This window comes from Sus scrofa, chromosome 1 (assembly GCF_054392235.1).
Source record: "Sus scrofa isolate SSC_HxYL_T2T_F1_AM1 chromosome 1, Sscrofa_HxYL_maternal_Yorkshire_Landrace_v2.0, whole genome shotgun sequence".
NCBI classification, from domain to species: domain Eukaryota; kingdom Metazoa; phylum Chordata; class Mammalia; order Artiodactyla; family Suidae; genus Sus; species Sus scrofa.
In genome coordinates, this window is record NC_139383.1 from 253109616 (window position 1) to 253130764 (window position 21149).

Consider the following 21149-nt stretch of genomic DNA (forward strand, 5'->3'; position numbering starts at 1 on the left):
AGCAGTGATAGATTTTTGGAACTAATTGTTTTCGAGAGCTTGAGTACATTTTCCCTGGAAATAGGATAATGGCTGCTAAAAACGTGAGGCATATCTGGAAAGGATCCCAACTTTTGGTTGAAAATTTAATTTTTCTTTTTAAACAGAAGAGGAAGGGTCAGGGGCTGAAGTTCACAGAAAACATTCCAAGTGTGGACCTTGCAAGTATAAAGCTGAGTGTGATGAAGATGCAGAAAATGTTGGGTGAGTTAATTGAGGGAAAGGGATAAACTTAATTGAAGGTTAATCACCAGCATTATTATATGATAGAAAGGTATCATTTAACCTGCTTCTTTATATTTTTTGTGTGCCTTCTATATTTTTTTTGTTTAATGCTAGTCTGTTGGCTTTTAAGTTGATATAATACTATAGCTGTTCAAGTCAGTTGAAGTGTTTTAGAATGGAAATCCATTTATAATTTTTTTGGTTTTACTGCTGCATTTTTGATAGTTTTATATATTTTATTCCAAGTGCTAACGTCAGAATTACCTTCCTGTTATATTTTCAACTAGAATCAATAATAAACAGTTTTCCTTTTTTTTAGCTTGAACTTTTATACACAAACTTATTATGTATTTCAGTGTCTTAAGGAAAATCCAAAATTGTTTCAAAAGTTTTAGACGTAGTAAGTGAATATCATAAGTAAGTCAAAATTATTTCTAGAAGTCTCAGCTGCACGGACTGAAATCATATTGTTTTATTTTTTCACTCACGATCAGCCTTCACTAAGGTGGGTTTTGTAGCTACACCACTTTGTCTGTTCAATTTCCTGTGCACTCTCTGTGAGAAGAGTGTTGTTTGGTGGAGTAGTAACAGTATAGATCTCATGACATAGGCATGTTTGCTTTTCCTTTCTTTGGGTTTGTTTATTCTGTCTCAACCTTCTTTCATCTCCCTGTGATGCTTGCTTTTTGCATAGTCGGTTCTAAAGCTTTAATGGTATATTCAGGACCTTATGGAGCACAGATGGATCTTCTTTACTTCCTCATTTTCCCCTTAGGGCCTATCTAAAAACACTTATTTTACAGAGATTTGTACTTTCTTTCTTACTCATCCATATTTTCACTGTGTATTTTTCAGTCTCATGTTTTATTTAGCCCTTAAGTGCATATTGAGTACTAAACATTGATAATATGGTTTAATTACCTTTAATGCCTGAAGTGAGTTTTACAAATCAAGTTCACCACGTTTTCAGTATTTTGGTATGGAATCAGCTCCTCGTCTAGCACTTGCTAAAATTAAATGTCTGATAATTTACTTGGTACATTTTTGAAGTAGGTGAGAATTGGTGCAAGACAAGTTCAGTGAACAAACCTGAGATTGCTATTTCTGCACATTGGTCATTTGGATTGACATGCATCCAGCTATTTCAGTCAGAGTGTTTTGATTTGAAAGATCATGTTTTCCAAAGTAGATTGTAGTCTGTAGAACAAGAGAGAAATGATAGCAATGTGGACTTACAGAGAGAACAGGTAATAGATACTAATTATGTTCTCTTCTTCTTTCTTTGTGCTAATGATAGGGCATGATGAAACACCTGTATGTGCGTACATATGTGCGTGCATGCGTGTGTGTGTGTGTGTGTGTGTGTGTGTGTGTGTGTGTAGAGATTTAGTTCTTGCCATTGTTTTTCCTCAGGACTGTCCTATAATAGTGTTCAGAGTCATAATAACTGTCAGTGATTGATTGGCTTGGTCTCCTGATCTGTTGTTATTCCTTTGACTTTACCTCTGTTCAGTCATATTTTATATATTTCTCCTCTATCATTTTTCATCCTTTAATTGAAAGAGAAATCTTTTGCTTGGAAGTAGAACAGATTCCATATAGTCTCAGAGGTAGCCCCAAGTATGACTTCTGTATGGTAAAATGCACATCTTTCTAAGTACACCTCCTCACAATATAATATATAGCCAATGCCCAATTAGAGCAACTCTGTTGTAGATACTAAATTCATTTTGTGTATTTATTTGAGAGCTTATAACCCTGCTCTTGCAGATACAGGCTCTAAGCATAAGGAAGTGGACATAGACCAGGGGGAAAGGGCTTACTAATAGTAAGGAGCATGCAGGCTGAGGAACCTCCCTAAAGAGCACATGGTTAGACTGGGACAGGCAGCCAAGACTAGGCCAGGAAATTGATGCAATAATAGGAAAATATTAAGGAAGCAATTGGTATCTTTATTAGAAAATAAGTACATATATACACAGTAATAATAGCTATTAAGTAGAACAATACTCTCTGAAATAATACTTAACCTTTATTAAAAATAATGTACTCTAAATTTTCTGTCCTATTTTCTTAAAAAATGCTAGTAGTGACCTGCTAAATTGGTTTTATAATCCGTTAGGGATTATGACCTATAATTTAAAAAATATTACTCTGTAATATAACTATAGTAGATGTTTTATTTCATGTTACATTTTAGGTATGGGTATTCATTTTTCATTTTAAAATATTTTATCTTTTCTTATTTTGAAATGTCTTTCCTGTCAAAAGAAATACTTTATAACCTCTCTGGTTTCCAAGGGGCAGCTAAAATCTTTCTTTTACTTTAAAACTCCTTTTTTCCCCCTTGCTAATAGCTAGGAAAAAAAGCCCTGACAATTTGGGGGATGAGATAAATGGTACCATCTAAGTTAATTTTCTGCTTTTAAGAGAAGTGCTAGTTTTTTAATTTAGCCATTGAAATGGAAATTGATTTAAATATATTATCTTCTTAAACAGAATATACAGAATATATTCTCACGTATTTTTAGAGTCACATAGTATGTAGTGTGTTACAATGTTTTTCAAACATTGTTGCATGAATTATTTTTTCAGCTCTTTATCGCAGTCTGTCTGGTAGATAGGGTGAGGAAGTATTATCTGATTTTACAGGTGAAGCTGAGCTCAGAAGAGGCTGAATGGCTTGTGATCAAGCAGCAGAACCAGAACACAGGTCTCATGACAAGGGATTTATCCACTGTATTGTGCACATACTTGTGGAGTACCATGACCTTCTCAGAGGCCACTGATGCTCTTAGTGGTGATGGTTTTACCCCTACACTTCAGGCTCCAATCATCTTTCTGTTTGGGGTTCTTATAGCTCTGTTATAAAAATGGTTTTCTTCTCACATGTCAAGCTATTTGCCCTTGCTTCTGGGTGCTGCCAGTGTGCTTTGTTAAAGAGCCTGACTATAGATGACCCCCATTTATTAATTTTCTTCTCTTCTTCCCTGGAATAGGAAGCAATATGCTTGTAGGAACTGTATCCAATGTAGGAATACATTCTCAATGTAAAATCAGAATAAATAAGTTCTTTGTGAGGTATATAAACTTCATATATTGCATGAATTTTGTCTCTCTTGTCCGCTCAGTGGCTATTTTCTTTAAATTATTTTTTGCTTCTGAGAGGCGTTTTCTCTCTTCCTGACACACACTGTATCTCTCTAATGATGTCGTGGGACTTTGCCTGGGTTTGTCATGGCTATCTTCATTGATGCTTACCTTTTGAATTTATACCTAGTGGTAGAGAGCTGAAGTTCCAAGAAATTTAACTCCCGCATAGGTGAGGTTTCAGAAGTCCTTTGTGACCATTGTGAAAGAGAGTGGGTTGACTTTATACTTAGTCTTAAAACTTGGAAACAGCCTCTGGTTTACAGAAAATTATATGTGTTAAACTATATATTCTTAGCAACCACACTCACTCTTTATCTAAACAGTATTTCTAATCTGTTCAAGGCTGAGGTTATTGTTGCAGGATAGCCCTCAGCTATTTGTCTGGACCCTGGGGCCAGATAATCATAGGACTCCATCAGCCAGCTAGGCTTTTTATGTACCAGTTCTAAATCCCTGCCATGAATGATTTGAGGAATCTTTAGAATTGTCTGGCATAATGTCAATACAGGTGAGTTATAAAAATCCTCTTTTCTTTTGAAAAGTTCCTTTGGATTTTGTCTGCCATGTGCTTTATGGAAATTGTCCCTGCTTCTCTGACTCTTTGATGTCAATCACTTTGGAGATGCTCTTCCCTTTTCTCCCCTGAGTGATGTAAACTCTCATAGTTGCTGAGAGAAAGAATCATGTAGGTGTACAGTGTGACAGACAACACTGAGAAACAGTTAATCCACCTGCTGGACATCTTTGTTGTTTGTGGTACCATTTACTGTTTAGACACAATTTTTGGCCGCTCTCACAATCTGAGGTGTCTCTTCTTCAGAAGTGCAATGAAGTCTTTTTTCTTGTTTAAACCGAGAGAATAATGCTGTAAATCTTGTGTTTTTCATTATGTCTGCTTAGAAAAGCTGCACATACTTTTTTTAAAAAAAGAACAACCAATGAAGTACTTTCCTGCCATTATCTACTCTTTGCCTCTTATGTCCTCCTAATTAAAAATGACAGTAATTTTCATTTTTTAACATTGCCTGACTCTGAATATTTAGGATACTAGACTTTTTTCTTTTTTTTTCTTTTCTTTTCTTTTCTTTTTTTTAACAGCTGCACCTGTCGCACATGGAAATTCCCAGGCCAGGGGTGGAATTGGAGCTGCAGCTGCTGGCCTATCCCATAGTCATGGCAACACCGGATCCTTGCTTCATCTGCAACTTATGCTGTGGCTTGGGGGTAATGCTGGATCCTTAACCCATTGAGCCAGGTCAGGGATTGAACCTGCATCCTCCCACAGACAATGTCAGGTCCTTAACCCACTGAATCATTGTGGAAACTCCAGATTAAAAAATTTTTTTTAAAATGTAAAATACAGATTAATTTTTGTTTGTTTGTTTTGCCATATCTGTGGCTTGCAGAAGTTCCTAGGCCAGGGATTGACCCATGCCACAGAGTGACAATGCTGGGTCCTTAACTTGCTGAGCCACCAGGGAACTCCCAGATTAATTATTTTATTTTATTTTATTTTTTTGTTTTTATTTTTTATTTTTTGCTTTTTAGGGCTGCACTCACAGCATATGGAGGTTCCCAGGCTAGGGGTTGAACAGAGCTACAGCTACCAGCCTACTCCACAGCCACAGCAATGCAGGATCTGATAACCCACTGATTGAGGCCAGGGATCAAACCTACAACCCATGGTTCCTAGTTGGATTTGTTTGCACTGAGTCATGATGAGAACTCCTGTTTTTTATTTTTATTTATTTTAAAAATTTTATTGGTGTATAGTTAGTTGACTTACAATGTTGTATTAATTTTATGTGTACAGCAAAGTGGATCAGTTATACATATAATCACATCCATTCTTTTTTCCCATGTAGGTTATTACACACTATTGAGTAGATATTCCTGTGCTATACAGGTTTTTTTTCTGCTTTTTAGGGCTGCACCAGTGGCATATGGAGGTTCCCAGGCTGGGCTCGAATTGGAGCTACAGCTGCCAACCTACACTACCACACTCACAACAGCACAGGTTCCAAGCCATGTCTGCAACCTACACCACAGGTCATGGCAATGCCAGATCCTTAACCCACTGACCAAGGCCAGGGATTGAACCTGAAACCCCATGGTTCCTAGTCAGATTTGTTTCTGCTGAGACACAATGGGAACTCCTATACAGGTTCTTGATCATCATCTATTTTTATATAGTAGTGTATATATGTAATTTCTCCCGCCCCCCAATTCCTCTTTCCCCACAGTGGTTTCACCTATGGTAACTCTAAGATTGGTTTTGAAATATGTGAGCTTGTCTCTGTTTTATAAATAAGTTCTTTGGTATCTTTTTTATTAGATCCCACATATAAGTGATATCATGTGATATTTATCTTTCTCAGTCTGCCTTCACTCAGTATGATAATCTCTAGGTCCATCCATGTTGCTGCAAATGGCAGGAAATATTAGACCTTTGAAACTATTTAATAAGTTTCTACCATGGCCCCTTAGATTATAATGGAAAAATAATCATATGTTGTTGGTTTTCCTCTGATAAGAGGAAATAAACATTATTAAACATTATTTTATACCAAGTATAACCCAGATGTTAACAATGACAGGATCTTTTGTCCAGAAATATCTTCCTATAGTTCTGTACAGCTGCCAATAAAATGATTTCTTTTGGGAAGTTAGGTTTTATTTTATTTTTAGTTTTTGGCCATACCCACGGCATATGGAAGTACCCGGGATAGGGATTGAACTTGTGCCACAGCAGCAACCCAAGCTGCTTCAGTGACAGTGCCAGATGCTTAACTTGCTGCACCACAAAGGAACCCCCAAGAGATTAGAATTTAAAATGCAAAACATATTATCCCCATGGCCTCCTGGAATTTACTGGATGCTCTGTTGCTTTTTGGTAATTTGCCAAATTATTCTCTGTTACTCTCTCAGCCTGAAGTCCCACCCCTCTTTATATACTTGTTTAATTCCTGCCCTTCTTTCCAGACTTGGGTGAAGCACCCTCTTCCTAGCAGTGTTCCTTGCTTTCTGCCTACCCTATGAGTTAGGTGACTAACTCTGTGTTCCTTGTTGGTCTTGAGAAAAGCAACCTCTACCACCTCACTTCTGCTGTTGGGATCACTAACAGATTTGGGGCTCCCTGAGGACAGGGACTTTGTCCTGCTGGTTTCCATTTTGGATGAACTTGCCATAAAGTTGAGTATCTTAGGGTCCTTCTATAGGTCTTGTTGAACTTGTGGTGGTTCACACAAGGGCTTTATTATTAGAGCTTCATACAGGGTCCTTGTGAGGATTTAACATGTGTGAGGGAACTTGTTGCAGGCTTTGTGGGGTATTTGTTAAATCTAAATAATTTCACATAAATTAGTTTAAGCCAGTTTTTGTTTTCCTAACTGCTAAATAAAACTTACCATGTTGAGAAGGGATGACATTTTCTATGTACAGTAAGGAGGAAGAAAGAGAGAGGATAGCTATTTTTCAGTAGTACCTTCAGATGTACATGGTATTTCAGGATTTCAAAGAGCTTTTTACAAAAGCTTATTTGATTCTGTCACTAGTGTTCGAGGTTATTATTCCTATTATTAAAGACACAGAGTTGTGATTTGCCAAAATCATAGAGCTAAATCAGAGAAGTCATTGAATTTATTCATTTATTTATGTATGCATGCATTCATGCCTTTGAAATTCAGTGTTAGAAATTCAAAAGCTTTAAAAGGCTTTACAGTAAAAAGTCTATTTCCCACCCCTGTTTCTCAGCTACCCAGTTGTCTTCACTAGAGACAGTCACTGTGATCTATTTCTTCTTAATCTCCCAGAGGTATTTTTTGCATGTACAAGCAAGTTTGTACATGTATTCTCTTTTTTTCTTTTTTTTTAAACTAATGGCAGCACACTGTACATCATAGTATTCTATGCTTTATTTAAAACACTTGTTGTAAAGTGTACATTTTGCGTACAGATGTGTTTAAAAACATAGACATACAATTCCAAGAATACTATATACCTATGTACCGAACATCTAGGGTACAAAATAGAATATTGCCAAATTAACAGTACTGAGCCTTGACCCAGTCAGCACTTTGAAGAAAGCCTTATAGAAAGACTTAGACTGAAGAGTCTCTGAATCAGAGTCTGGCTTTTGGCTTCCTAGGGAGTTTACAAGTGTTCCTTCTGGGGAGGTCTGTGGGCAAGACCATGAGTGAATCATGGGGAACACATAGGGCTCATAGTTGAGACACCTGGCTGGAGGCTCATGTCACCAGGTATGGATGACTGGCAGAAATGTGGTCAGAGAGTGGACTGCTGTGTTTCCTTCCAGTCTCACATAGCTGACCTCCAGTTCTCAGGAGTGTGTCAGTTAAACGAATGTGGTTCTTTGGTTTCGGGCATTCAACGTGGAGGGGAGAGCAGGAACTTCATCAAGGCCAGTATAAATAAGAATCTGGACCAGGCTTACCTGCACATTGTCCTCTGGCTAAAAAGAGGTCTCAGTGGCACTGGGCATCTCCTTAATTGCAGCCAGCAACACGACTGTCCCCAGAATGAAACTATTTCAGTGTGGACTGGCTGGGTGTCCCTACAATTCAATTCAGTTCTCTTCTGCTCTTGGAGTTAGCACAAATCCCACAGGTTAAGGACTCAGACCCACAAATTGCCCCTGCTTTAGACACTGGCTGTACATGAGATACCCGGCACTTCTTACCCAGCATCCTACCAATTTGGAGGTTCCTAAGACCTTCCTTAAGGTTCTATAATTTGCTAAAATGACTCAGAATTAAGGAAAGAGCCCATGAGTCATCTCATTAACATACAAAAGACTTTTATTCTTTGATGTTCCCAGGGTTTTAGGAGCTCTGCCAGCAATGGGGGACAAAGACCTAAAGTATTTTTCGTTATACCACAAGCATCATCCTAGAAATTCCTTTACTTCTCTCCTACATATTATACTCTGTTTCTTGGGTTTTTTTTTTTTTTTTGGCCTTGATTTTACTCTCCTGTTTTAGTATATCTTTCAGTAGCTTCTTGAGATAGAGTGCAACATGAGATGTTATGATTAAGTTGTTTTTATCCTACACCTAATACTTGACTTCTGACTTGGTGAGTGCATAATTCTAGGTGGGAGATAATTTTCCCTCAGAATTGTGAAAGCATTGTTCTCTTGTCTTCTTGCTTTCGGTTGAAGTCTGAAGCCACTCTGGTTCTGGTCCTTTGTTTATGATTTGTTTTCTCTCTGGTGAAGCATGTAGAGTCTTCTTTTAGTCCCCAGTATAATAAAGTTTCATAGTGTTATTATACCTGTTCCCAGAAACTTACTGACTTCCAATTTGAGGAGTTTTCTTCAGTTCATTCTTTGATGACTTCTTTTCTTCTCTTTTCGATTTCTGGTTATCTGGGTGTTGGACATTTTAGACCAGTCCTTTAATTTTCTTTTCTCTCCTTTTTTCTATTAAAAAATTTTTTTTTGGAGTTCCCATCATGACGCAGTTCTGACTAGGAACCATGAGGTTGTGGGTTCGATCCCTGGCCTCGCTCAGTAGGTTAAGGATCCGGCATTGCCGTGAGCTGTGGTGTAGGTTGCTGATGTGGCTCGGATCTGGCATTGCTGTGGCTCTTGCTTAGACTGGCAGCTATAGCTCTCATTAGACCCTAGGAACCTCCATATGCTGTGGAAGTAGCCCTAAAAAGACAAAAGACGAAAAAAAAATTTTCTTTATTGCTGTGCTAAGAGATTTCTTGACGTTCATCTTCCAGTCCTTTTTTGAGTTTGTCAATTCCCCTGTACTTTTTATTTTCTAAGAACTCATATTTGTTCTTATTGTGCTCCTTTTTTATAGCATCCTTTTTTTGCTTTATGATTGCAATATCTTTTTGTGCCTCTGCATTATTAGTTGGTATTCTATCTGCTATAAGGATGAGATTTTATTTATTTTTATTCAGTGAGTTTTAATCTATTACTTTTATTTATTTATTGTGGTTATAGGCCTTATAAAATGAATTAAGGAGTGTTCTTTCTATTCTTTGGATGATTTTGAGTAGTTATTGAATGACTGGTATGAATGTGTTCATGAATTCTTTTTAAAAAACACTTGAATCTCATGCTGTCTTTGAGGGACTTTTTAAATATTAATTTAACTTCTTTAATGATTATAGTACCATTCAGCTTCTGTTTCTTTTTTTGGTCAAGTTTAATAGTTAATATTTTTTTTAAAGTTACTCATTTCACGTAAAAGTTCAAATTTGCTGGCATAAAGTTATTTACAGTAAACTTTTGTTACCTTTTAAACCATGATCAGTAGTCTGTTTCAGTCCAGATAATGTTTTTTGTTTTTGGTTTTCTCTCTCTCTTTCTCTCAGCCTGCTTCATTGACTTAAAAATCTTTTTTTTTTTTTTTTTTTTTTCTAATGGCCACACTTGTGGCATATGGAAGTTCCCTGACCAGAGGTCGAATCAGAGCTGCAGCTGCAGGCCTAGGCCACAGCCATGGCAATATCAGATCTGAGCCATATCTGTAACCTATAGCACAGATTGCAGCAATGTCAAATCCTTAACATACTGAATGAGGCCAGGGATTGAGAACTTGCATCCTCACAGAGACAATGTTGGGTCCTTAACCTGCTACCCCCAGAGGGAATTCCTCAAAGTCTTTTTTTTTTTTTTTTTTTTGCCATTTCTTTGGCCGCTCCCACGGCATATGGAGATTCCCAGGCTAGGGGGCGAATCGGAGCTGTAGCCACCAGCCTACGCCAGAGCCACAGCAACGCGGGATCCAAGCCGTGTCTGCGACCTACACCAACAGCTCACGGTAATGCCGGATCCTTAACCCACTGAGCAAGGCCAGGGATTGAATCTGCAACCTCATGGTTCCTAGTCGGATTCCTTAACCACTGAGCCACAACGGGAACTCCGTTCAAAATCTTTTCAAAGGACCAACTTTTAGCTTTATTGATCTTCTCTGTTGTAACTTTGTTTTCTATTTTGACTGAGATGTGTATATAAATCTGTATCCATATCTATGTCATCTATATTTTTCCCTTCTTTTTTGTTTTCTTTGATTTTATTCCATTACTCTTTCTCTAATTTCTTAAATGAGTGCTCACTGATTTAACTTTTGGCTGTTCTTTTAAGATTTGAGATTTTTTTTTTTTTTTTTTTTTTAATTAAATTTTATTTTCCCACTGTACAGCAAGGGGGTCAGGTTATCCTTACATGTATACATTACAATTACAGTTTTTCCCCCACCATTTCTTCTGTTGCAACATGAGTATCTAGACATAGTTCTCAATGCTACTCAGTAGGATCTCCTTGTAAATCTATTCTACGTTGTGACTGATAAGCCCAAGCTCCCGATCCCTCCCACTCCCTCCCCCTCCAATCAGGCAACCACAAGTCTCTTCTCCAAGTCCATGATTGATTTTCTTTTCTGAGGAGATGTTCATTTGTGCTGGATATTAGATTCCAGTTATAAGTGATGTCATATGGTATTTGTCTTTGTCTTTCTGGCTCCTTTCACTCAGTATGAGATTCTCTAGTTCCATCCATGTTGCTGCAAATGGCATGATGTCATCCTTTTTTATGGCTGAGTAGTATTCCATCGTGTATATATACCACATCTTCCGAATCCAATCCTCTGTCGATGGACATTTGGATTGTTTCCATGTCCTGGCTATTGTGAATAGTGCTGCAATGAACATGCGGGTGCATGTGTCTCTTTTAAGTAGAGCTTTGTCCGGATAGATGCCCAAGAGTGGGATTGCAGGGTCATATGGAAGTTCTATGTATAGATTTCTAAGGTATCTCCAAACTGTTCTCCATAGTGGCTGTACCAGTTTACATTCCCACCAACAGTGCAGGAGGGTTCCCTTTTCTCCACAGCCCCTCCAGCACTTGTTATTTGTGGATTTATTAATGATGGCCATTCTGACTGGTGTGAGGTGGTATCTCATGGTAGTTTTGATTTGCATTTCTCTTATAATCAGCGATGTTGAGCATTTTTTCATGTGTTTGTTGGCCATCTGTATATCTTCCTTGGAGAAATGTCTATTCAGGTCTTTTGCCCATTTTTCCATTGATTGATTGGTTTTTTTGCTGTTGAGTTGTATAAGTTGCTTGTATATTCTAGAGATTAAGCCCTTGTCAGTTGCATCATTTGAAACTATTTTCTCCCATTCTGTAAGTTGTCTTTTTGTTTTCTTTTGGGTTTCCTTTGCTGTGCAAAAGCTTTTCAGTTTGATGAGGTCCCATGGGTTTATTTTTGCTCTAGTTTCTATTGCTTTGGGAGACTGCCCTGAGAAAATATTCATGATGTTGATGTCAGAGAGTGTTTTGCCTATGTTTTCTTCTAGGAGTTTGATGGTGTCCTGTCGTATATTTAAGTCTTTCAGCCATTTGGAGTTTATTTTTGTGCATGGTGTGAGGGTGTGTTCTAGTTTCATTGCTTTGCATACAGCTGTCCAGGTTTCCCAGCAATGCTTGCTGAATAGACTTTCCTTTTCCCATTTGATGTTCTTGCCTCCCTTGTCAAAGATTAATTGACCATAGGTGTCAGGGTTAATTTCCAGATTCTCTATTCTGTTCCATTGGTCTGTCTGTCTGTTTTGATACCAGTACCACACTGTTTTGATGACTGTGGCTTTGTAGTATTTCTTGAAGTCTGGGAGAGTTATGCCTCCTGCTTGGTTTTTGTTTCTCAGGATTGCTTTGGCGATTCTGGGTCTTTTGTTGTTCCATATAAATGTTTGGATTGTTTGTTCTAGTTCTGTGAAAAATGTCATGGGTAATTTGATAGGGATTGCATTGAATCTGTAGATTGCTTTGGGTAGGATGGCCATTTTCACAATATTGATTTTTCCAATCCAGGAACATGGAATATCTTTCCATTTTTTTACATCTTCTTTGATTTCTTTGATTAAGGTTTTATAGTTCTCGGCATATAGGTCCTTTACCTCTTTGGTTAGGTGTATTCCGAGGTATTTGATTTTGTGAGGTACAATTTTAAAAGGTATCATATTTTTGTATTCCTTTTCTAATGCTTCATTGCTGGTATACAGAAATGCAACTGACTTCTGAATGTTAATCTTATATCCTGCCACTTTGCTGAATTTATTAATCAGTTCAAGGAGTTTTGGGGTTGAGTCCTTAGGGTTTTCTAGGTATAGAATCATGTCATCTGCATACAGTGACAGTTTGATCTCTTCTCTTCCTATATGGATGCCTTTGATTTCTTTTGTTTGTCTAATTGCTGTGGCTAAGACTTCCAAAACTATGTTGAAGAGCAGTGGTGAGAGTGGGCATCCCTGTCTTGTTCCAGATTTGAGTGAGAAGGCTTTCAGTTTTTCCCCATTGAGGATTATATTTGCTGTGGGTTTATCATAAATGGCTTTGATTATATTCAGGAATGTTCCCTCTATACCCACTTTGGCGAGGGTCTTGATCATGAATGGATGTTGAACTTTGTCAAATGCTTTTTCTGCATCTATTGAGATGATCATATGATTTTTGACTTTTTTTTTGTTAATGTGGTGTATGATGTTGATTGATTTGCGTATGTTGAACCATCCTTGTGAACCTGGGATGAACCCAACCTGGTCATGGTGTATAATTTTTTTGATATGTTGTTGGATTCGGTTGGCTAAGATTTTGTTGAGAAGTTTTGCATCTATATTCATCAATGATATTGGGCGATAGTTTTCTTTTTTGGTGGTATCTCTGCCTGGTTTTGGAATGAGGGTTATGGTGGCCTCATAGAATGTCTTTGGGAGTATTCCTTCTTCTTCAACCTTTTGAAAGAGTTTAAGGAGGATGGGCACCAATTCCTCTTTATATGTTTGATAGAATTCACCTGTGAAGCCATCTGGTCCTGGACTTTTATTTGTAGGGAGTGATTTTATGACCTCTTCAATTTCATTTCTAGTGATCGGTCTGTTCAGTTGGTCTGTTTCTGCTTGATTCAGTTTTGGCAGGCTGTAAGATTCTAGAAAATTGTCCATTTCTTCCAGATTGTCAAACTTATTGCCATATAGTTGTTCATAGTATTCTCTTATGGTTTTTTGTATTTCTGCTGTATCCGTTGTGATTTCTCCTTTTTCATTTATAATTTTGGTGATTTGGGTTCTTTCTCTCCTCTTTTTAGTGAGTCTGGCCAGGGGTTTATCAATTTTGTTCACCTTTTCAAAGAACCAGCTCTTGGTTTTATTAATTTTCTCTATTGTTTTTTGAGTCTCTATTTTATTGATTTCTTCTTTGATCTTTACAATTTCCTTCCTTCTGCTGACTTTAGGACTTCTTTGTTCTTCTTTTTCTAATTCATTTAGGTGGAGGGTTAAGTTGTCAATTTGGGATCTTTCTTCTTTTTTGAGAAAGGCCTGGATTGCTATAAATTTCCCTCTGAGCACTGCTTTCGCAGCATCCCATAGATTTTGAGAGGTTGTGTCTTCATTATCATTTGTTTCAAGATAGTTTTTAATTTCCTTCTTGATTTCCTCATTGACCCATTGGTTTTTTAGTAGCATGTTGTTTAGTCTCCATGGAGTAGGTTTTTTCTCTTTCCTTTTCCCATGGTTGATTTCTAATTTCATGGCATTGTGGTCAGAGAAGATACTTGAGATAATTTCTATGCTCCTAAATTTATTGAGATTCGCTTTATGTCCCAATATGTGGTCGATTCTTGAGAATGTTCCATGAGCATTTGAGAAGAATGTGTATTCTGATTTTTTTGGATGTAGTGTCCTGAAGATATCAATTAAGTCTAACTTTTCTATTGTTTCCTTTAGGATCTCTGTTGCTTTATTGGTTTTCTGTCTAGAGGATCTGTCCATTGATGTGAGGGGGGTATTTAGGTCTCCTACTATGATTGTATTCTCATCAATATCTCCCTTTATGTCTGTTAATATTTGTTGTATGTATCTGGGTGCTCCTATGTTTGGGGCATATATGTTGATGATAGTAACATCCTCTCCTTGGATGGATCCCTTAATCATTAAGTAGTGTCCTTCTTTGTCTTTCTTTATGTCTTTTGTTTTAAAGTCTATTTTGTCTGATATGAGCGTTGCAACTCCTGCTTTTCTGTCATGTCTATTGGCATGAAATACTTTTCCCCAGCCTTTCACTTTCAATCTATATGTATCTTTTGTCCTAAGGTGAGTTTCTTGTAGGCAGCATATTGAAGGTTTTTGCCGTTTTATCCACTCAGCCATTCTGTGTCTTTTGATTGGGGCATTCAGTCCATTGACATTTAAGGTGATAATTGATAGATGATTATTTATTGCCATTTGATCCTCGTGTTCCAGTTGATTCTATGGTTCTCCATTCTTCTTTTTTTTTTTGGTTGGATGGTCTCCTGTTATTATCTGCTTGAGTGTATTTTTTTTTTTTCATTTTTTGCAAATGCAATATTTGGTTTTGGCTTGTGGTTGCCCTGTTTTTTAAGTATGCTAACCCCTTCCCATAATTGTGTGTTTTAGCCTGATGGTCCTGTAAGTTCAAACACTTCATTATTATATTAAAATTAAGAAGAGAGACATACATACAAACAAAAAGGATTATTTACCTCCTAACATCCCTTGCCCACATTTTATGGTTTTGATGACTCTTTTATTTTTTTCTTTTTAATTTTATTTTGTTTGAAGCATGTTCATGATTAAATCTGTATGCTGGCTTATTTGAGTGACTGCTCTCTGATTGTATCTTCCTCAGTCCTAGTTCTTCCTCTTCTTCTTCTTCTTCTTCTTTTTTTTTTTTTTTTCTTTTCTTTTTTCTTCCCTTTCCTTCCTTTCTTTTTGGTTTAGAGAAGCCCTTTCAATATTTCCTTTAACCTGGGTTTTGTGTTGCTGTATTCTTTAAGTTTTTGTTTGTTGGGAAAAATTTTTATTTCCCCTTCTATTTTAAATGATATTCTTGCTGGATAAAGTATTCTAGGTTGCATATTTTTTCCTTTGAGCACTTTAAATATCTCTTGCCATTCCCTCCTGGCCTGTAGTGTTTCTGTAGAGAAATCAGCTGATATTCTTATGGGGGTTCCCTTGTAGGTAACATTCTGTTTTTCTCTTGCTGCCTTTAGGATCCTCTCTTTATCACTAACTTTTGCCATTTTTATTATGATGTGTCTTGGTGTGGGTCTGTTTGGGTTCAGTTTGTTTGGGGCCCTCTGTGCTTCTTGTATCTTGAACCCAGTATCCTTTAGATTTGGGAAGTTTCCAGCGATAATTTCTTCAAATATATTTTCCATTCCTTTATCTTTTTCTACTCCTTCTGGAATTCCTATTATGCGTAGATTGGCCCGTTTTATATTATCCCATAGGTCTCTTATATTGCTTTCCAGTTTTTTGATTCGGTTTTCTGTCTGTTGACCAGATTGAGTGATTTCCATTATTCTATCTTCCATATCACTGATTCGTTCTTCTGCATTATTCATTCTGGCTTTTACTGCCCCTAGTTCAGTTTGCATCTCTGCAAATGAATGTTCTAGTTTTTCTTGGCTCCTCCTTATATTTTCTAGCTCCTTTCTGAGGGTATCTGCATTGCTGTTCATATCTTCTCTTAATTCCTTCAGTATTTTCACTATTTCTCTTTTGAACTCCAGGTCTGTCAGACTGCAGAGATCAGTTTCATTGTTGACTGTTTTAGGTGAGTTCTCCTGTTGGTTTGACTGGGGGTGGTTTCTCAGCTTCTTCATCTTGCTTGTTGTCTTCTTTCTCCTGAGGGAGTTGTACTCTCCGTTATCAGGCAGTGGTTGCCTTGTCACTGCCGTGGAATATTTCCTGAGGGCTGGCGTTGTTGGTCAATCTTTTTGGAGGCAGTGTGGCTTTTATGGAGTGTTGATGGGCTAACAGTGTTTCTTTGAAGCAAAGGAGGACTTCCTGAGGGCAGACAGGACTGGGAGGTCCACCCCACGATGGTAGCAGATTTCACTTGGTTCTCAGCACCCCCTGGGGTCTTGGGCGGGTAGCAGGGCCCTTGGAGACTCAAGAGGTTCCTCCCCAGGGCAGCCCGACTCAGAAAGACCGTCTGAGATCTTTTCCCGATTCCGCAAGGCTTGTTGCAGCTTTTCTGGGCTGCAGGGGGTCCTGCCTGGAGCTGGCAGTCCTATGCAGCTGGTCCACTAGGTCTCAGCACCCCCTGGGGTCTTGGGCGGGTAGCAGGGCCCTTGGAGACTCAAGAGGCTCCTCCCCAGGACAGCCCGACTCAGAAAGATCGTCTGAGATCTTTTCCCAAGTCGGCCAGGCTTGTTGCAGCTTTTCTGGGCTGCAGGGGGTCCTGCCTGGAGCTGGCAGTCCTATGCAGCTGGTCCACTAGGTCTCAGCACCCCCTGGGGTCTTGGGCGGGTAGCAGGGCCCTTGGAGACTCAAGAGGCTCCTCCCCAGGACAGCCCGACTCAGAAAGACCGTCTGAGATCTTTTCCCAAGTCGGCCAGGCTTGTTGCAGCTTTTCTGGGCTGCAGGGGGTCCTGCCTGGAGCTGGCAGTCCTATGCAGCTGGTCCACTAGGTCTCAGCACCCCCTGGGGTCTTGGGCGGGTAGCAGGGCCCTTGGAGACTCAAGAGGCTCCTCCCCAGGACAGCCCGACTCAGAAAGACCGTCTGAGATCTTTTCCCAAGTCGGCCAGGCTTGTTGCAGCTTTTCTGGGCTGCAGGGGGTCCTGCCTGGAGCTGGCAGTCCTATGCAGCTGGTCCACTAGGTCTCAGCACCCCTTGGGGTCTTGGGCGGGTAGCAGGGCCCTTGGAGACTCAAGAGGCTCCTCCCCAGGACAGCCCGACTCCGAAAGACCGTCTGAGATCTTTTCCCAAGTCGGCCAGGCTTGTTGCAGCTTTTCTGGGCTGCAGGGGGTCCTGCCTGGAGCTGGCAGTCCTATGCAGCTGGTCCACTAGGTCTTAGCACCCCCTGGGGTCTTGGGCGTGTAGCAAGGCCCTTGGAGACTCAAGAGGCTCCTCCCCGGGGGAGCCCGTCTCAGAAAAACCGTCGGAGAATTAGACGGATCTATTCACGGCCTGGCTAGGCTTGTTCTAGCTTTTCTGGGCTGCAGGCCTTTTTTAGGGGGCTGGTGGTGTTTGGTGCTGCTCTGTGGAAGTGTAGCCCCTCCAAAGGGCAAGCAGGCCTGTGCAGGGAGAGCCCCTGCGGTGGTAGGCTTCAGGCAATTGTTGAGGCCAGCCCTCCTGGATGGCAGGCAGCCCCAGGTTCCGCGAGAGCGTAGGGGGTGGCGGGGGTGGGGGGAGGGAATGCACTGGGAAGCACAGCTTTCTGCTAGCTAGCGGGCCTGTAAGCTTGCTGTGGCGTGGGGGGTATTCTATGGGGACCCACCCCTTCTTCTCTCCCCTCCCCAGCACGGGCGCAGACCAGGCTCTTCTCCCAGGTTCCCTCTGAGGCGGCTTTCCACTTCCCCGCCCCTAGAGTATTGCTCCCTTCCTCTGCGACAGCTTTGTTTTCTAGTCTCCCAGGCAGTCTCTGCCCCGTCAAATGGTTTAGAGACCTCCCAAGCAGTTTCCGCTCTTCCCCGCCCCCCTAGCCCGGGGACTAATCTCTGGAGCCGAGGTCTCGGTGCCCAGCCCCCCCCCCCCAGGCGTCCCCCGGCCCTTTCTTGGGGACTAACCTTCGGAGGCGAGGTCTCGGTGCCCAGCCCCAACCCAGGCGTCCCCCGGCCCCCTCTCGGGGACCAACCTTCAGAGCTGAGGTCTCGGTGCCCAGCCCCCACCCAGGCGTCCCCCGGCCCTTTCCCGGGGACTAACCTCTGGAGCCGAGGATTCGGTGCCCAGCCCCCACCCAGGCGTCTCAACTTTTGGTGACTGTGCCCGTAGTTCAGATGGTCCGTTGGGTTCTTGATCGTTTTTCCGTACTCCGACTTACTGCTACACTCTTCTCTGCATCTGGAGATTCCTCCGGTTCGTTTGATCTTTCCCCCGGTAGGAGACTTTCCAGGGTGCGGGATCCCTTTCTCCTCCGCAGTTCCCTTTCGGGAGCGCCCGTCCCGCTCGGATTCACCTTCTCTCACTCTCCTCTTTTCTCCCGTTCTGCCCAATAATGTCACGAATTTCTTGCCGTTATTGGAGTTTAGGTTCCTCTGCCAGCGATTGGTTGTTGTTCTGTGCGAGTCATTTCTTCTGTAGATGTGCTTTTTTTGTTGTGTTTGTGGGAGAGGGCGAGCGTGTCCCCCTACTCCTCCGCCATCTTGTCCTCTCTCCAAGATTTGAGATTAAACTTGAAGAAGGTGATGGGATCAAACTGGGTAGATGTTAGAGGGAAAAGGGTCCTGAGAAGAGGGGAAGCCCTGAGGCAGGAGTGTCCCTGGTGTGTTTGAGAGAAAAACAGGCCAATTTAGAGAAAAGATTTTCATGATATAAATGTGGAAAATAAGTATCCATTCCTTTTATCTATCACTTTCCCTGCTGAAATGTCTGTTTTCTGTGACAGCTGTGATGCGTGGGCAAGAACACCACCTCAGTCACTTGTTAGGTGTATGATCTTAGGCTTTTTAACTTCTTTCATATTCAGCTTCCCTATTCATGATTTGTTGTTGTCAGGATTAAAGAGGCAAATGTGAGGAGTTCCTGTTGTGACTCAGCAGAAACAAATCCAACTAGCATCCATGAGGATGTGGATTCGATCCCTGGCCTTGCTCAGTGGGTTGAGGGTCCGGCATTGCCCGTGAGCTGTGATGTAGGTTGTGGACATGGCTCAGATCTGGTGATGCTGTGGCTGTGGTGTAGGCCAGTAGCTCCAATTTGACCTCTAGCCTGGAAACTTCCATATGCCCCAGGTGTGGCCCTCAAAAACAGGGGGGGAGGGAAGAGGCAAATGTGACTAAATCTGCCCAGTAGGTGCAGAGTAAGTGGTTGTTCCATGTTTTGAATTTGGCGTCTTTGCTGAAGTGATTTCTTTCCACTTTAGTGCCCACACCTATGCTTGGGCATTTGCCCTCTGCTGCTGTCACCAGTCTCCAGACGCCGGGAACTGCTGTGTTCAGAGGTGTCAGTGGCCTCTAGGGTCTGTTACTGCCCTCTGCCCATTGTTTCACTGAGCTGGATGAGACGATGATTTCATTTTCTTTCCTCATGTGCGCTTGAGAACAGAGCAATGATTGTTTTCACAGCTCCTGGACTTACACGCGGTGGTACCAGCCCACTGAGGAGCACCAACTTTTCCTACACTTGTTGGGCCACAGTGCCCTCTGCTGAGACACTCGTTTCTCTTACTAGATGGGTATGGTTTCTTGCCTTTTCTGCTGAGCCTTTTCTCACCCTTGAAACTGTTCTGTAATATTTTCTTCCATTGGCCTCTGTTTCAGTTTTATTGCCATTCCATTGTTGCTGACTTGTATCCCTTAAACCTGGAGCTGGAAAAGTTTTTCTCTAAAGGACCAGTTAGTAAATACTTTACATTTTTCAGGCCTCTGTCACAGTCTCTCCACCCCCATCCCTTTAAAAAAGTAAAAGCCATTTTTGACTTGTTAGTTTCGGGGAGCCGAGAAGATACAATGAGCCAAGGAAGGGAGTTTTGCCTGAACGGTGCAATTCCGAAGGCAGGCTCCTAATCAAAAAAAGGAGCCTGCCTGAACGATACAGTTTCAAGGGCAAGCTCATAAAAGGGGCCTGTCTAAACGGTACAATTCTGAGGGCAGGTTCCTAAACAGGGGGATGCCTGCCTGCACGGCACAATTCCGAGGACAGGCCCCAGAAGACAATAAGGCTTGCCCACTGACATAGGTGGAAAACTAATTTCCCAGGAAATAATTTCCATTTTGTGTTGCTGAGTGGGGATTGTTCCATGGATGATTTAGTCTTTTCTGTTATTCACTTGTTATTCTGTTTTCCTCAGTCTTTCCTGATTATTTACTTATTATTCTTATTTTCCATTCTTATTTTCCCCTGGTGATTTGTGATTTAACGAAGTCACAACAATAATATAATAAGAATTTCATCCTGAAGGACTTTCCCCTATTTAAATCCAACTTAGTTAAAACATAGTGTTTATCTATTAACTAGTTATATAGTAAACTTTAGAGTTAGGATCTTAATGAGGTTCATAAAAGTTAGACATATATTATCCAAAAAACGTAGCTGTGAGTTTTGTCCTTGATTTTAAAAGCTTTTAAGTGATAGCTAGTTTAGTTAAGTTGGTTTATATTTACTTACACTGTCTCCCTGCCATAACACTTTGAAGATAAGCACCAGTCTACAAACAAGGTTTGTGAATGCCAAATTCTTGTGTCTGTGGCCTCTTCAAATTGTAAAGACTGGCTGGCCATGGGATGATTTGTACTGAGTCTCCTCCTTTCCACACGATGTATTGTACCTAATTGCCCTTAAATTGTAGTTACTAAGTTTAGTTAAAACAAAGATCTTAGAACATGATGTATAGCTGCTATACCATGTAATAGTTAACCAATGTACTTTTAACACTGTGATGTAATGTGTAGTGAAAAACTGTCTATATAATCAACCACTGTTACTAATAGAATTTGAGCAGTCCAGCGCCCTCAAAGAAGGGACAAAGAGGCTGTCTCCGATGCAAAAGCCGACGTCCGTCCATCTTCTTCGGGAAAGTGTTCACTCCCTGGCTGCTGGAGCTGGCTTCTGGCAGTTAGTAAATATTCTTAGGAATTAAAATTTTTTTTCTGGTGCCTTCGTTTTTAAATTGCGAAACAAAGCATGTATTAAGAAGTTTATGAAAACTTACACATTTGGTTTAATACACACAAATGAAACAACTTGTGACTCTTACATCCCAAGCCAGGAAATAGGGTATGTC

The 21149-nt window shown here is 40.5% G+C and overlaps 2 protein-coding genes across 6 annotated transcripts in view; one reads left to right on the plus strand and one right to left on the minus strand.

The window, feature by feature from the left end:
* TMEFF1 (transmembrane protein with EGF like and two follistatin like domains 1) overlaps positions 1-21149 on the plus strand; it is a 102584-nt gene that overhangs the window by 43479 nt on the left and 37956 nt on the right. For all 5 annotated transcript variants that reach the window (XR_014824808.1, XM_005660298.4, XM_013993712.3 and 2 more), the window contains one exon: positions 147-243. Coding sequence is in view for 4 of the 5 variants with exons in the window: in XM_005660298.4 (XP_005660355.2) it covers positions 147-243 (97 nt within the window). In the remaining variant the exon portion in view is untranslated. The remainder of the gene's footprint in view (positions 1-146; positions 244-21149) is intronic.
* On the minus strand, positions 15183-19455 carry LOC146407115 (uncharacterized). Its single transcript, XM_085020811.1, has 3 exons — positions 19395-19455; positions 16706-18575; positions 15183-16515 (listed from the first exon to the last, which is right to left on the minus strand). The coding sequence occupies exons 1-2, from the start codon at positions 19453-19455 to the stop codon at positions 17692-17694; spliced, it is 945 nt and encodes a 314-aa protein (XP_084876937.1). The 3' UTR covers positions 15183-16515; positions 16706-17691.

What these genes read in the sequence shown, in the direction of transcription:
- LOC146407115 (XM_085020811.1), bottom strand. Translation starts at nt 19,455, where the DNA reads ATGAGGAAAGAAAATGAAATCATCGTCTCATCCAGCTCAGTGAAACAA. An exon ending in GAAACAATGGGCAGAGGGCA is followed by an intron (nt 18,576 to 19,394) that starts GTAACAGACCCT and finishes TCTTGGAGAGAG; the next exon opens with GACAAGATGGCGGAGGAGTA.